At 38.6% G+C, this 16,960-nt stretch overlaps 1 protein-coding gene across 9 annotated transcripts in view; it reads left to right on the top strand.

Annotated features, from left to right (window-relative positions):
* The window catches only part of MCTP1 (multiple C2 and transmembrane domain containing 1), a 274,785-nt gene that overhangs the window by 78,395 nt on the left and 179,430 nt on the right, over positions 1-16,960 (top strand). For all 9 annotated transcript variants that reach the window (XM_068667723.1, XM_068667721.1, XM_068667720.1 and 6 more), the window contains one exon: positions 14,203-14,317. In XM_068667723.1, the coding sequence (XP_068523824.1) occupies positions 14,203-14,317 (115 nt within the window). The remainder of the gene's footprint in view (positions 1-14,202; positions 14,318-16,960) is intronic.

Here is a 16,960-nt window from a genome sequence, read left to right as displayed (position 1 = left end):
ACAAACATGCTTCAAAAAAGGGAGCTGAGGTCATCATATGCTTTATTTGCTGTGGTATTTCAAAGCAATAGAGAAACACAGAATGGTTGAGGTTTGCCTTTGGAAGTAGCACTTCTGAAAAGTCTTGTCCGGAGCTGGGTCATCTCGAGCAGGCTGACCAGGACTGTGTCCAGTCAGGTTTTGAGCATGACCTTAGTGTCTCTAGGCAGCCTGGTGTAGTGTTTGGCCGCCCTCATACAAAAGGTTTACAAAAGGCTTTTCTCAAAGTCTGCTGAGCAGAAGGGAAATGAATGCTGAGGCATCTCCTGAAATGGGAAAAGATGGTGAAAAAAACAACAGGGGGCATGGAAAACTGTCTTTACCTTTTTCTAGGGTTTTGTTTTGCACTTGAGATAGATTTTAAAGTGTTACTCTCTAATCAATTTATCATGGTCCTGTTTACATTTAGTATGTTTTAAAATTAACTTTCAGTCAGAGGTGATTGCTTTTGTAAACAGTTGTGAGAAATTCTGGTAACTGAAGACTGAGGTCATTAATCAGCTCCATGTGCCTGTGGGATAAAATCAAGAGTTGGTAACTTTTTGCACATGACAGATGAATAATCTAATATAAAACTTGCTCTAGAAATTCTTGCATAATATTTGTTATATAAGAATTAACGAAGAGCAGTATCAATCTTTCTAATACTATCCCCAGAATTAAGAGCAAACCTTTCTCCTTTGTGATTCTAGATTTTTCTTATAAGCAACTTTTGCTCAATTTCCCTATAAAACAAAAATGGATGAAGGGACAGCATAGGGAATGAGATAAAGTGCTGCAACAAACTTTGGCAGACAGTTTGTAGAATCATCACAGAATCATAGAATGGCTCAGGTTGGAAGGGACCTTACAGATCATACAACTCCAACCCCCTGCCATAGGCAGGGATGCCACCCACCAGACCAGGTTGGCCAAAGCCCCATCCAGCCTGGTCTTGAACACCTCCAGGGATGGGGCATCCACAGCTCCTCTGGGTAACCTAACTGACCAAATTGTGTTGAGTTTCAGTGTAACTTCTGTTCTAACAATTGTCCTCTAAGGTGTTAATGCATGTGGAGAAACTGCAGGTATGTACAGGTGCCTAGATCAAATGAAGTGTATCAGTAGTAGTGCCAAGAAAGCATCTCCTCTGGGAGTCCACTTAAATTAAGACACCTCTAATTACTGGGAGTATCCTTTGGATTTCTAGCTAGCTGTCTGTTTGTGGAAGAAACTCAATTCATCCTCTGCTGTGTAGGCATGTGTCAGCTCTCTTGAACTGAAGAAAATCCTAGTCAGCTGTGATGGATGAGGCAGAACTGGACATACCACATGCTACGTTGATGCTGCATGAGTAGGCATAGTTCCCACCGTAAGCCAGATCCTTCTCCAGCTTGAATAGAGCACTTCTTTTCTCCAAGTCCCTGACATCCCTTGTCCTTAAAAATCTGTAGGTAGCAAGCAGTTGATTTGCTTATTTCTTAATACCCCAGTTCCTCCAGCTGCTCCTCATGACTTGTTCTCCAGACCCTTCACCAGCCTCATTGCCCTTCTTTGGACACCTTTGGTCTTCCATCACCTGTCTTCAGCAGAACAGCCCTGTTGGTACTTGGCTGAGGCTTTGTCATAAAACTTGAATCCGTTCACCTGGTGGGAATGCTTATCCCAATGGTACTAACTGACACCTTCGTTTTCTGCTTAAGTTTCTGATTTAGCCATCCACATTTACTTTTCCCAGTTGTAATGATGCTGGCTTTATAGGCACTTGAAGATTAATTTCTCAGTTACTTTACTGATACTCTTATTTTACTCAAAGATGCTAAGACATATTTACCTCTGAAAAATTGTTCTTAGTGATTTTTATGATATTTGCATTAAAAAATTACAGTTTTTGTTTTTACTGGGTTGTTGTTGTTTTATGGTATGTACTCACAAGACAATATGAACTGTTGTCTTGTGAAAAATGACAGTTGGATATTGTTGTTTTCCCCATTCTAGAAAAACTTTCTTAAGATAATAGTTCATATATGCTTCCTTATTATTTATGTCAATTAGGAATAGTTTCCAGCACTTGTGAAGTTCTGCAAGTCCTTCAGCATCATTGTAAGACCAGACTAGGTTTACAAATTATTGATGAATCAGATCTGTATCTCTTCCTGATGGAAAGGGGAAACATTTCTGAAGAGTCTGTTCTTGAACTGTCCCCTTAAGAAATTCAGGGGTTTCAGCTGCTAATAACTCAGATTTTGTCATCCATCTCCTGATGACAAAGCTGTAGTAGGCCATGTTATCTAATTGGACAAAATTAAAGTATCTTCTATTGCTAATAGAGGAAAATGGCTACACTGCTTCACCAGTCAGCAGACAGACTTCACTTCGAAAGCTGACTGAGTTTAATTTTGTTTTCCTTGGCACTTGGCTAGTTTATTATGACAGTAGGGGTTATTCTGGGTCTGGGCTTTGTCTTGTCATTTTCTGACACTTGCCAGAGACACACTGACTAATGGTGATGGGAAAGCACTTCTTCATTTTATCTGGTATTCGGTGATACCAGCTCCTAAGCAAATATGCAGGCTGCAGATGACTTGGGCGCTATGGTGGATACTGCTGCTCATAGGGGAATTATTTTTAGGAGATCAGTGAGAGTTTGGTGGGGTTTGTCTTTTTTTCTGTTTGCAAAGATATTTCTCCCTGTCTGATATTTGATAAATTAGTTCAAGGTTCAGGTGGATTCTTGACAGGATTGGCACTGTCCAGTCCCCATTTGATGGGATTTCACGAACTTTGAGGACTTCTGCACAGATTACTTTCTTGCGTTTTTCCTTTTATATCAGCCAATGGTGGAGATAAAACGTGAACAGCATGTGAACAGCAATTTGGGTTGGACCTGATGATCTCTGGAGGTCCTATCCAATCCCTACAATTCTGTGATTCTATGTCAGGTCTCAAAGATAGGCTCGATTTTTTTTGCCTTAGGCATTGACCGGGCAGTGGTGGGATTTGCCATTAGAGGACATGGCCTCGTCCTGTTTTCCAACCAAAAAGCACCACTGCTACTCTTCCTTTGAAACTGTATCCCACCCCACAGCTGGTTTCTCTCCTGGGAACTGTAAGTACTGGTTGAGGTTGGGTTAATGGACAGTAGACCTGTAGCAGTACCTATGAGCTCGTTACAGCTTCTCATCTTGCCACCTGGGTATCTGACTTGGTATGTGCTGTTTCTGTCTACTCCAGCTACTTCTCTGAGCTGCTAAATGCCATCACTGGGGCCTCCACCAAGCTCTTGGAAGGTCTGAGCAGTAAATCCATGTCTAAAATTTAAAAAAATTCACCTTAGTGGAAGTACTGCAATCTGCTATCATGGACCAGAAATGCCACATTGCAGTATCAGTCATCATTCCCAGCATAGAGTTCTGCATTGCTGCTCATCAGTAACAAAACAAAACAAAAACAAACCAAACAAATAAACAAAACAAACAAAACAAAACAAAACAAAAACAACAAACAAACAAACAAAAAAAACATAGCTATGACATACTTGGCCAGGAACACATTTTACTTTTTTTTTTTTCCCCCCTTCTTACACAGTACTTAGACGAATCAAGACAAGTGGAGAGTATCTTAAAGTAGCATGGAACAGCCCCTAGCTTTGCCGTAGGTAGGAAAAAACAAAACAAAACAAAAAAACAATGATGTAAAACAAAAGTTAGGCCTCATAGTATTACAGATACTTTCTGAGTAGAAGACCAAATTTTTGTTGTGTTCAAAACTGGAAACCTTGAATTACTCCTCAACTGGAGTTTTTCAGTCAGACGCAGTCTCCGAGATTCTCAACTATGCATATTTGTATATCTCTTTGTTCCTCATAGAAAACTTATTTGCCATCATTTCTTTTCATCTTGTTCTTGTATCAGAGATTATGCAGTAATGTCTCTGCTGAGTTAAGGAGCTTCTGTGAACCATAGCTGTAGGGTTGTGGGGAGCGTTTGGTAATAATGTAAATTATGCGCATAAGCATATTAGAAGTAATATCCATCTTTAATATATTTATAGGCCTTAGTAATGAGGTCTAAAAGTTGCATGTTTTAGCACTCGATTTCCTTCTCAGTATATTTTTTATTTCCATCTCATCTTTGGCAATCTTTGTTATGCTGCTTGTACTGGATTTTGGTTTAACTTTTTCTGGGCTTATAGGTTTGCCTGTTGAAGGTAGGAAGCCTTTTCATGACCAGCACATATAAAAATTATTACAAATTATGAAGAAAATGCTTTTAAAGAAGCAAGGAAAGGTAGAGAATCTTCTTCAGGAATTCTGAAACATTCAGGAATGAAAAATCTATATTATTCAGTGTGGACTTGAATTTCCAGTTTTTGGAAGCATTTAATCTAGGTCAAGCCAAAATGATCTTGATTAGAATTGCTGATAGCAATTGCTAATAAAAAATGTCCATCCAACTGCAGACTCTGGTCAATAATTTTTCTTATGCTACTATCTTGGTATTATGTGGCTCACTTCAGTACAGTTACTTGTTTGCTTGCAGCAAGAAAATATATTTCAGGTAAGGTATGTTCTAATAGTACTGTTTTAATTGGGGAAGTTTTATATTGGGAATGGATCGGTTCTTCCTGGTTTACAGCTTTTCTATTGAAAACCAAGTTATTTCTGGATGTCAGAAAATAATGTTGTGGGGTTTTTTGTTTGTTTGTTTTGTTTTGTGTGTGTGTTTTATTTTATAAAACTCCAGGTAACTACATGCAGTCTGGAAAGCTTCTTTAGTTAACTAGGCTTTCAGGCTTACATAAATAAGCACCTGAATTTTATAGGCTGTAAAGGAGAGACAATTTAGGTAATATATTTAGAAAATATTTTCCTCCGATACCTATCAAGCTTCCATTTATAATGGATGTTGCAATGGGTAAATGTTTTTTGTTGTTTGTTTGTTTGTTTTACATTAGTTTTCTGAAATGGTAATTTGCAATGTCAGTTTTTGAATTAATTAACACATGGGCTAAGTGCTGTGAAGGGATGCTTTGGTTGCATTCAGGTATGTACACTTCGGCCTGTTTTGCAGGCTTAGGGGTACTTTGGTTGAATGCTTTCTGTCATTTGCTGCTGAACAACATAAAATGTTTAATATAGAATAAAACAAAACTGCCACCGGTTTTCTACAAAAGATGCCCATGTTTCTAAATCACAAAATTAGAACGTTTCCTTAAGCATTTTCTGTGACAGAAATGCTGTCTTAAAGAGAAGGCAATAGGAGGAGCCTTTGTTATAATCTGATAGTTAGATGTCAAATCAAAAGTGTACATATTTATCTAGCATATGTATTTAATTTATTCCTAATTTCCTCTGTAATGTTATCTCAAATGGAATTATACACAACCCATCATTGCCTTCATCTTTAGCAATCAGCTTCTCCTGAAAAGTCGCACGCAGTGGTAAGGGAAGCTTTTGTCCTTTGAGGCTGCTGATGAAGGGAAAGACTAGGAAAGCCATTAGGGAAGAACCTAGTCTAGACACTATTGCCTGGCTTAATGAATAAGGTGATAACAAAAATGGTTCCACAGCAAACGGCTAAGTTGGAACAAATCACCTTTCATGGAGAGGAAAACCTAAATCTTTAACCAGCCAAATTTTTAGCAAAAAGAAGCTTTGCTGAAAACAGGAGTGCTGGGAAAAAATAGGTAATGTTAAGGTCACTGAAGTGATGTATCAGTACTTAGGAACTTGATCAAACTTGTAACTCAGCAGTTGAAATACCTAATACATGTATAGTACTTCTAACCATATGTTTTCTATAACCATGTTTTCTATAACACGGTTTTGAATAAGAAGTATATTAAAAAGATTTTTAAAAATATGTATATATATATTTATTTGTATAAATATGCATAATTTTATCAAAGCCGTACCAGACAAAAGAAAACAGTGGTAACATTTATTTGGACTTTCCAAAAAAACTCTTCAACAACTCTTTACAAAGAGGTTGAGGCAATATACTTTGAAGGGTCAAAAAAGGAGTAGGAACTGGAAAATGTTTGAAAAATGTTTGGTCTAAAGCTCCATGCTTGTAGATTGTTGCATGAAGGTAAACTGTTGTGTCTGTTAGAAACATTGAAAACTCCAGAAGGATTTGGCACAATTACAGCAGTTTCTTTTCACAGAGCAGAGTCTAGGTGTGAGCTTTTGATTTTTGGTATAACGAGGGAGGATAAGGGCTGTGGAGGGAGGGGAGCACAGCACATGGAGCAAGGAAATGTGACGAAAAGAGGAAGGAAGCCATGGCTGCTTTATTCAAGCATAATGTATGGTCTGGATGGAGGAGGGACCGTTTGTTTTTATTTTCTGCTTGCTTTACTATCTTAATGTCTGTAAGTGACACTGCAGAAGGAAAATTTTATTCTAGATTTCATTGAATAAATGGTAGCAAACTGAGCAAACAGAATATGAAAGCAGATGGAAGAAGGAACAACTTGATCAAATCTCTTTTGATTGCTTTGCCTATGTCTGTGTTTGGTTTCCTCTGCTGCCAGACAGGGCTACTGCTTCTTCTGAAATGAGTGATTTGAAACGTACTTCTGAATACCAAAACTTTCAAAATGTTAATATGCTTACATATTTTACTATTATTTGTTCATCTATTTGTTACAATTTCAGAAGGAAATCTTGCAAGCTGTTGAAAGTAATCAGTTTTATTTTGTTCAAAAGCAACTGAAAGCAAATGCTCATTTTCAGTATCAAAGAGCAACAATAGTACAGATGTCACAAAAAATACTCCAATTATTCCACAGATATAAATGAGAGTACTGCTTTCTAATTCTTATGGGTTATTTTTAATCAACAGATTCAATAGCTTTCACATGTAGTCAAAAAGCTCAGCAAAGAGGAGGCCAAACATTTTGTGCACTTCTATCTCTTACTTAACCACAGGGTATTTCCTGACAATGTAAACTAGATAGTCACATGCAGAGTATACTGACATATGTAAAAGTGTGTGTGTGTGTGTGTGTATAAGATTAATACTAAATTTCTGCCGTTTCTTCATTCTGCAGAAATAATCCTGAATTTATAGTTCTTCATAATCAAGACATTTCAGACTAGCATGCATCTGCTGTTGCCATTATGTGATAAAGAGCTCATATGCAAAATCTTTCACAGGTCATCTGTACATTTTATTCTAAATCTTTAAGAGCACAGTTGAGGTTTTTTACGTCCGTTGTAAGTACTCATATCAAGCCAGTGGGAAACATCTGTTGTATGGCAAACTAACAAAGTAACCAGTCCCATCTGAAGCGCGTATGTGGTCAATCAAAAAACATGTTATTTGCAGATATAAAACGCTACAATAATTTCTGCATGTTTCCAATTTAAAATACCAGAATGTTCTTTTATTTTGATATTGAAATGGGTTTGCCTTTTACACCTGCCTCATTATTTAGGGAGCAAGGAAAGTAGATTGAATGAGATGAAATGGGGTGCACACTCCCAAGTTCATCAGTTCTTCCCAGCTTGCCATCAGCCAAAACACTAGAATAAGAAGTGTTGCTAAGAGTGTAATGATCACGATAACTCTAAATTAGATAGGTAAATACTTTCAGGGATATTAAAAACTGTTTATCACTTGACTTTATTATAAATTTGAAGCACAGCTAGTTCCCACTAATTGCATAAGGAGTTGACAGACACTTAGATATTCAGAATTTTCAAATCTCTTTCCTTACTTTATAAGCAGATGTTTGTAAAGCACTCTGTGTAGTTGAGCCAGAGTAGTTTGCCTTGGCAAAAGAAAATGATCTGAAAAAGTGAGGTTGAGCCAGGCAATAAATGGGGTGGAAAACTCTGCTTATGCAATACTCAAGATATTGCTTCAAAAATTTTGGTATTTTTTTTCAGAAGCTGTGGTGATGCCTCATGCTATGATATCAAACCTGCAGTGTTGATGTCTCTTGCATGCATCCACCATTCAGAACACTTTGATTTAATTTCATTTATTGTATGGACTACGAAAGGAATGCCATTTATTTCACCATCCCGTCTCCTGACTAAGACCCCAGCATGTGGACAGTCAGTGCAGACAGACTGCCAATTTCTCTTTACTGCTTTTATACAACTCTAGTTACAGTGCCCTTTTCCTTAGTCTACTGCAGGAAATGTTTGCTTATGTCAAGCCATGGCTCTGGAAAATTGTAATTATTTGAAGACACTTCCTTTCCAGGTTTTGCTTGTGTGCCTGTGTTTACATTTTGATATTGATGCATTTGTTTTATGTGGGGGGGAGGGAAGTGCTTTTTGTTTATCTTATCACCGTATTCTGGCAGAATATTGAAATGAAACATCAAATGAATAGAGTTGTAACCTGTTGTTTAAATGAGACAGATATAAGCTAGATTGAAGTAATATTCGTATGCCTTCCTAAAATATGCCTATAGGAAAATGTTATATTTGTGATGTATGAATAAAGAATTTTTATTGTTTTTGGAAGGGGGGTTGTATTACAGCTGTTTTTTTAAATATATATATATATATATATATTGATTAATATTTTCAGTTTTGGCACTGAACAAACAAAATCAGATTTTAAGATCTGTTCCTTTGAAGTGCTACTCAGTTTCTGCAGCGGAGAGTTCCTTAAATCTTTCATATCCCCTGAATATATGGAGTAAAGTCATGCTAATTGATAGATTTAAATTGTAGGACAGGAGCAATGCCATTAATTTCTTCAGTTTGATTGAGTGAGTAGCTTTGAAGAAAAATGTTGGTATTCATGGTGATGGAAAAGGCAATGAATAGTTTGCAGATGTTAGTAAACTCCAGGCTGTTAGCTTGGGACAGGTTGCTGCATTAACCTGAAAATTTGTTTTGTGTTTTCTAACAATATAACACAACTAATGTTACTGATTCTTATCTCATAGCCATAAAGCGGTAGTCTGATTTCAAAAGATTTGGTCAGAAATTTGGTAATGCCATAGGGACTATTATCAGTTTCACTGTGTTTTTCTGTTTTATAGTGTTTTTAATCAACTGTGAAAAATGATATGGTGTGTGAATGGTGGCAGTTTTGGCCATCCTATTAGTTTCAAAGCATCATCACTTTTCTCACGTGCTGGAGTGGAACTGCATCAGGAATACTTCACGCTGTGGAAGAATTCAACCTGCCATAAAATTAGACATCTTTTCCCTTTATCTGCAGCTATGTACCCAGTATGTACCTAGCAGTGAACTATCTTACAGCCCTCTTACATGCACAACATTTATTTGGCTGTAAAAAAATAGTTTGTTCATCTAGTTGTTGAACTGCTATATCTGGAAAACACTGCGAAGTGTCCGTCATAGTACAGAAGACACAGGTTCAAATACTTGCCTATATTTTTACTTTGGTCAGTCTCAAAGGGCTTAGCAGTGAACAGTTTTATGGCAGAGTTTCCAAACTGGCTCTAAAGCCAGAGTTTCCAGCTATTCCTGAGTTGTTTTGGAGAAAACTCAATATTTTTCTTTATTTCTCACAGGAATAAAATGGGAGTTGCTACCACAGTAAAAAAACAACAACAACAACAAAAAAAAAAACCTTTAATTTCTTTCTTGATAACAGACTGCTTTTGCATGAGATTAGGTGGCAGAAACCTCTCATGGCATCAGAAGACTAATTTTTTTTTTTGCTGAGATGCACAGATTCTTTGTACTAGTTGTGACCCATAACATGGCAGGGGCACAAGGGCACGTTCTTCCTCAGCTCCTCTCTGGCTCTTATGTCTCCAGAGTGGCTGAATGGCAGCAAACATCTAAACCCTGGAGCTGATCTAACAGGGATCAAGCATCATTTCATATTTCTATGCCAACAGCTTAGCTTCATGAATGTGCATATTACTAACACTGTCTTTGATTTTTGGTCTTAAAATACAATACCAAGTGTTTTCCATTTGAAATTCATCAGTTCTGCTGTTTGTTGATTGATGGTCTAATAGAGCATCATTGTCCATGTGTGATAATATGACTCTATGATCATGGCCTTGCATGGTGTAGCCCTCTAATGGAAAAGGGTTCAGTTAACTTATACCTGATAAAGCAACTAACTGGTGTTGGGCTCTCTCTTTCCTGACTTCATGCTCTTGAAATAGTCTCCTTTTAGATTTCAGATAATTTTGTATAATATGGAGATGGTTCTTAGGGAAGCAGGTCTTTAAAATAGGAGTGCCACTTTCAGGGGTCATCATAAGTGTGGCCAGTGTGAGCTCCATGTTCAGTTCAAATAAACATTGCATTTTCTGGGCATGTTAGGACATCTCTTCACATGTTATGAGTCAGCAATGAGTTGTAGCTGCAGATTCCTTCTTTTTAAGGGTTGACTGTTGAAAGCCTTACCATGGATGTCTCACTGAAAGTGAAAGCAGCTCATGGTGTTGCTCACATTGTTCAGTAAGAGAACTGCCCAGGGGAGTTTAGTATGATACCTATTTAACAAAAGAGTCCAACTGATGAACCGTATGGTCATTGAGACCTTTGTCCCGAACTTTTTCACATGGAGTGTTTACAAGACGATCAGTGTCTTTGCCCTCTCTATCAAAATTCACTGTCTACAAGACTTTGGTGTATGTGCACTTTCCTTTAAAGCAACCTAATTCTGATATTATGGGAAATTGTATAGTCTGGCAATTAAGTCATAATTTAGCTAAAGATAATATTCTAAAATAAGATGGTGACAGATCACTACTAAAGATTAATTCAAATGAATTAATTGAAGAATTGCCTTCCCACAGAAGTTTTTACTTATGCAAAACAATGGTTAATTGCTTTTATGCTCTTTGTCTGGAATCTCAATATTTTTCATAAAGATAAAATAAAACAAAAGTATTTTCAGGTTCTTCCCTACATTTTAGACACCAAAAATAAAGGCATGACCTTACCTCATCAGACTTGCTGTCATCACCCATTAATAAACAGCTTTGTGTCTCATAACAATCTCTAGTTGTGATTAAATTTTTATGGCTACTGAGAACATGCAGCCCTGCTTGTTCTTGACATGATTAGGTACAATGTGGAATTTAAGAAAATTTGTTTTTGAAACAAATGGTTACAGCAATTGTAGGATTTGATGTATTATTATATTATTTGATATTTGATTTGATTATTTGATATTTGATGTATTGATGACAATTATAGGATCTGATGTATTTTCTCAAGTTTCTTGTCCAAGTATTTCTAACTTTAAGTTCGTTACTGCAGAATGCACAAAAGCAGTTCTTGGTGTTTTACTAGTTGCCATTATAATTGTTAAGTTTTGAAATTTAAAATGTTGGTCAAAAATGGTTCACTGACAGTTGGATATATTATGTCAACCTCCATTTTTACTTACATAATTCAAATGCTGCTTGTCTGATGCAGAAATACTGCTTTGACTGCCTAATACTTAGGGGTAGTTAATATCTGTTGGTTTTATAACATTTGTGTAACTGTTTATGGCGTGCAGGCCTCCTGTTGCATTGCTTACCTAAGCATTTCTAGTCTCCTTGAGCAGCTCTCTGAATGAATAACTGATTAGAGTAAAAGTTAAAAAAGAAAGTGAAGTTCCATTGCAAGAAAAAAGAAGGAAAGGTGAGAAAGGGAGAGGGAGAGTAACACAGAAATATTTATAGCATTAATTTTAATTCATAGCATGTGTTGCCCCTAAGAAGGGAAGTGAGAGAGGGGCACCACAAGGAATAATCAGGGAGGAGACTGTGTATGTTGGCAGACATCGTGGTTCTTCTTGTATCTACAGCCTCTTGAAGAAAGTCAAGAAAGGGGAAGGAAAATCTCAGTGTTCATCACTTCCTTTAGAAGTCATATTTTATCTTACACAGCACCCTGACGAATGTCAGTGCCTAGGCTGAGCCTGAGAATCAGGCCAGTAAGATTTTTTTCCTTATTTCTGGCCACATTAGATACTGTGCATTGCAGAAGCATGTTAAGGGAGGTGAAGAGCAATGGGAGTCCTCCAGCTGCTTGGGCTCAGCACTGCTCCTGCCCCTCGGCTGCAACCCAGCCCCATGCCCAGGGTCCTGGGGTCCCTTCCCAGGCTGGGAGATGCAGCTGCTGCTGTCCCCTCTGCAGGTTCAGCTGGTACCAGGACACATAGACCCTGATATGATCAGCCACAAAGGCTGCCGTGGTCAACAGTACTCACACGTGGGACTCTCGTGGAGATAGCCACAGGCGGCTGAGCCCCCAGCCTGCTCTCTGTCAGGTAGAGGCAGGAGTTCACCAGTTCAGGTCTGCAGAGCTCTGCCCTTCCTGCACCCAGATGGTCTGGGGCCTTTGGTCACACCTTACCAGCTGCAAGGTTCATCCTTCCTCGGTGAATGAAGGGTGACGTGCGGGTAGCTCATCAGCCTGCCCCTTCTGAGACAGGGGGCCTCCTCCTGGTGAAGGCCTCCTGGCTTACATGCCCTCTGTAAGGTAACCCCATTAGGATAATCCTGCTCTTATAAAGAAGTGTGGCTGACCAGATGTGGTTCCCATCACTGCCTCCCTTTCTTGCTATCCCTCCTACCTTGGAAGATGGTCCTTGACCAGGTACTCTTAGGGGAGCAGACTGTCTCCTTCTACATACCCTTACAAGGCAGGGTGGAAATTCGGTTTTTGTTATGTTTGGCCTTGTAACTGCCTGTGGTCAGTAATTTTTAAGAATGAGATAGACAGCGAGGGATACACAGAGGAGTTAATCCATTAAAAAGAAGTGGTGGATGACTTCTGTTCTAGTCCTACAAGGTCTTTTGATAGTTTCAGACATGCTCAGCAGTTACTTTACAAGAACAAAAGATAAATGTTGAGAGATTTCAACATCTTCCCTCTCCAGTCAAAGCTCATCTAACCTTTTTCCCTGAAGTACAGTAGTTTTGAAGAATTTAATTTCTTTGGAACTGGTGAGCATCCTGCTATGTGGTTTGGCTAGCAACAAAGGTTGACATATTAGGCTCAGGTGCAACTCCGCAATTACAAGAGTAAAGCATATATTAAATTTTTGTTATTTTGTGATTTTCTTCATGCTTTCATGTATTAATACGTTAAAAAGAAAATAAGGTGGGCACTAGGTATAGAAATAACAAAAGTTTCCAGTGGTGTAGGACTTCGTGCACATAGTCCAACATATTTCTATCATGCTGCTGCTGCCTTTTTTTTTTTTTTCTTACAGGGGAGCTATAATCTTATAACAAAGTATTAATGGCACTAGTCTTAGAAGACTTACATCCTAGCATAAGACTACCTAATGTCGGTGCTCTGTATATAATATCTGAAGCTGCTGTATATATATAATGCTGTGTATGTATAATAGATACAGCCATTCTAGTATTAAAATTAAATGTGGTGTTCAAAGCATGAACTGTATAAATCTAGCAGGAAATACAATTTCACTCCTTTGTCATCTGAGACAGAAATGTAGTTCCTATTCACATGCTCCAGAGACTTCCTTTGCTTCTGACTTAGTTTATTTATTTATATATTTTTAATTCTCTTGATACAATTTACACAAATAACTACTCTTAGAATCTTGTCTTTGCCCCTACCTGCAGGCAGACCAAAATTTATGTATTACAAATGAAGGGATATAACTACATTTATTGTCTTCAGGATATTTTTCACCAATCTCCTTCATAACTCTGTGTTAAAATCGCATAATTTGCAAAGCACTATAATAGCCACCACAATTGTATCACATTTATGTTTAGTCAATGCCTAGATTGCCACTGATGAATAAATGCAGGGTTTAAGAGTACTGATAATTACTAGTTCAAACAGCACTGCAAGGTTCAGGGTTTTTTTGTTTTGTTTTTGTTCTTTTTTTTTTTTCTTATTCTGCTCTAGCAGACCAGGAATGAATGTGAATGCAATTAAAAACGGAGGTTAACGTAGTAAATACAAATATCAAAGAATCATTTTTCAAACATTTTCTTTAATTTACAAATTTAACCATTGAAAAGTCAAAAACCTATTTAAAAAATGAAAAAGAACTAAAACGGGATGCTAAGGAACTGTTGCGCTGAAGACAGGCATGGGTTCTTTGGTGCTGGACTGTTAGTTCTAAGGTGAAGGAATGGGACACATTCTTGTCTTAATTCAATCGGATGATAATACCATAGAACAATACAGCTTACTGAAACTTGTTGTAACAGTAGCTATTGTATTTTTATTTGTTTCTCCTCCAGAAAACAAGTTCAGTTGGAGCTAGTAATGCAGATTTTCCCTCTGAGGATCCCGGAATGTACCAGTTGGACATTACTTTAAGAAGAGGACAGAATTTAGCAGCAAGGGATCGTGGAGGTAAGTGTGTGCCGGTAAACACAGCCTTAATGTTGTGAAGTTTTCTGTCTGTTGGTTAAATTTAAGTGAGATTATTAAAGTTTCAATTAACAATTAAAGTTTGCATTTTGTGTTAGTTAAACTCTGTTTAAAGCTATGTAGAAATTCTGTGACTCAAAAGCACACAGTAAAAGGAAGTAAGGCCCACTAAACCCACACAGGAAGAGAAATAAGATTTAGCTAACATTGATTTAATTGTACTATTACCTAATTTGCCTTCATTTTGAGGAAGTTTCAAACTAATAAAGACTTAATTTAACTAAGTACGTTATTGCTGTCTTGTTCACTAGTTACTTACTTTGTTCCTTTACTGCTTAACATAAATAATGGATCTGTGCTTAAAGACAACAACTCTCTATTTGATGTGTACAGGTGTTACCTGTTGGCCAATCTGTGGATCACATGTTGGTGTTTTACAGTTTGCACTGGGACATGTACCACAAACAATTTCTGAAGGATATTTTGACCCACAGGAACACAGCTGGCTGTCTCAGTGACTCCGCATGCAACGTTAATTCTTATTTTAAGTTAGGTCAGCCAGTAATTCATTTCCAGGCAGTTATTTCAGCCTGATAATTCTGACTAACATATTAGGCTTTTGTCAAAACATATTCCTTGTGAGAGAGGAAAAGCAATAGTAAGACTGCAACTAAAAAAAAAATAGTATTATACAGAGTCTTTTTGTGTCAACTTGATGAAGTTACTTGGCTGATTTCAGGTCTCAAATACTCCCTGGTATTTCTCTGATATTTATGTCACCACAACTAAAATTTTAATATTCTCACTGTTGCAAGAACACATTTTTTATTTATATTCTTCCTCTAGATGTATTGATAGCTTATCAAGCTTTGCCAGACATTCATTAAAAATAAAGATACCCAAATGTTTTTGTTTGATGAGCTGGAGAGACATCCATATAACTTGCTCAGTTTCTGAATGATTTGTTGTAATTCAGTCGTATCTGCCATTGGTATTATTTCTAAATGAGCAAAAATGTGATTATAAATGTGTTGGTTTGTTTGCAAGGAAAAGAACTGTAGTTGCTTTTCCCATAATAAAGAAATCTAAAGTAAACAAGGGATGGGACATTTGTCTCCTGAGGTGAAAATCCAGGTTCTGAACCGAGTAGTTTTAGCAAGGCACTGTAAGTGTGTCAGGAAGAAGAGCTTTTATTGCAGTCTTGTGAACTGTACAAAATTCTTCAGGTCGGGAGGGAGCACACCTGTAGCTCCCCACTACTTGCTTAGGCTTCAGATCTCAACTGAGCTTGGGCTTCCAGGAGTCTTTATTTCAGAAATTTAGAGGAAAATATAAAAACAGTACCTTGTTCAGTGCTCCTTTGTAAGGCTTTGCCTGACAATTCTGGTGGCCTTCTACAAAAACGGTTACAGTACTGGTGAATAGGAGAAGAGCAACAGACATCATCTACCTGGACTTATGCAAGGCATTTGATAGTGTTCTGCATGACATCCTTGTCTCTAAATTGGAGAGATATGGATTTGATGGATGGACCACTCAGTGGGTAAGGAGTTGGCTGGATGGTCGCACTCAAAGAGTTGTAGTCAACAGCTCAATGTCAGGTGGAGATCAGTGATGAGTGGTGTTCCCCAGGGGTTGGTATTGGCACCAGCATTGTTTATCATTTTCTTTTGGTGATATGGACAGTGGGATCAAGTGTGCCCTCAGCAAGTTTGCTGATGACACCAAGTTGTGTGGTGTGGTCAACATGCAAGAAGAAAGGGATGCCATCCAGAGGGACCTGTACAGGCCTGAGAGATAGGCCTGTGCAAACATCATGGAGTTCAACAAGGCCAAATGCAAGGTCCGTGAGCCCAGTCAATCCCAAGCACAAATATAGGCTAGGTGGGGAGTGGATTGAGGAGAAGGACCTGGTGGTGTTGGTGGATGAGAACCTCACCATGAGCCAGCAATGTGCGCTGGCAGCCCAGAAAGCCACCCGTACCCTGGGCTGCAAGGGGATTGCCCCCCTCTGCTCTGCTCTCGTCAGACCCCAACTGGAGCCCTGCACTCAGCTCTGGGGCCCGCAGCACAAGAAGAACACAGAAGTGTTAGTACAAGTCCAGAGGAGGCCACAAGGATGATCAAAGGGGTTAGAGAACCTCTTCTGTGGAGACAGGTTGAGGGAGCTGGGATTGTTCAGCCTGGAGAAGAGAAGGCCTTGGCGAGACCTCACACCAACCTCCAAGTACCTAAAGGGGGCTACAGGAGAGCTGGGGAGGGATCCTGTGTCAGGGGGTGTAGGGATAGAATAAGGGGTAAAGGTTTCAAACTAAAAATGGGTATATTTTGATTAGATGTAATGAAGAAATTCATTACTCTGAGGGTGGTGAGGCCCAGGCTGCCCAGAGAAGCTGTGGCTGCCCCATCCCTGGCAGTGCCCAAGGCCAGGCTGGATGGGGCTGGGGGCAGCCTGGGCTGGGGGGACATGTCCCTGCCCATGGGAGGGGGTGGCACTGGGGGGGCTTTAAGGTCCCTTCCAGCCCAAACCATTCTGGGATTCTGTGATCCCAAGCTAAAACCTGGCCATTCATGACTGAATGTCCTTGCTGCCATGTTCTACATTCCTGTTTGTTTTCTCTTTCT

The sequence above is a fragment of the Anas acuta genome, chromosome Z (genome assembly GCF_963932015.1).
Source record: "Anas acuta chromosome Z, bAnaAcu1.1, whole genome shotgun sequence".
NCBI classification, from domain to species: Eukaryota; Metazoa; Chordata; class Aves; order Anseriformes; family Anatidae; genus Anas; species Anas acuta.
The sequence above is the reverse complement of the archived record's forward strand: the minus strand, read 5'-3'. Positions and strand labels throughout refer to the sequence as shown.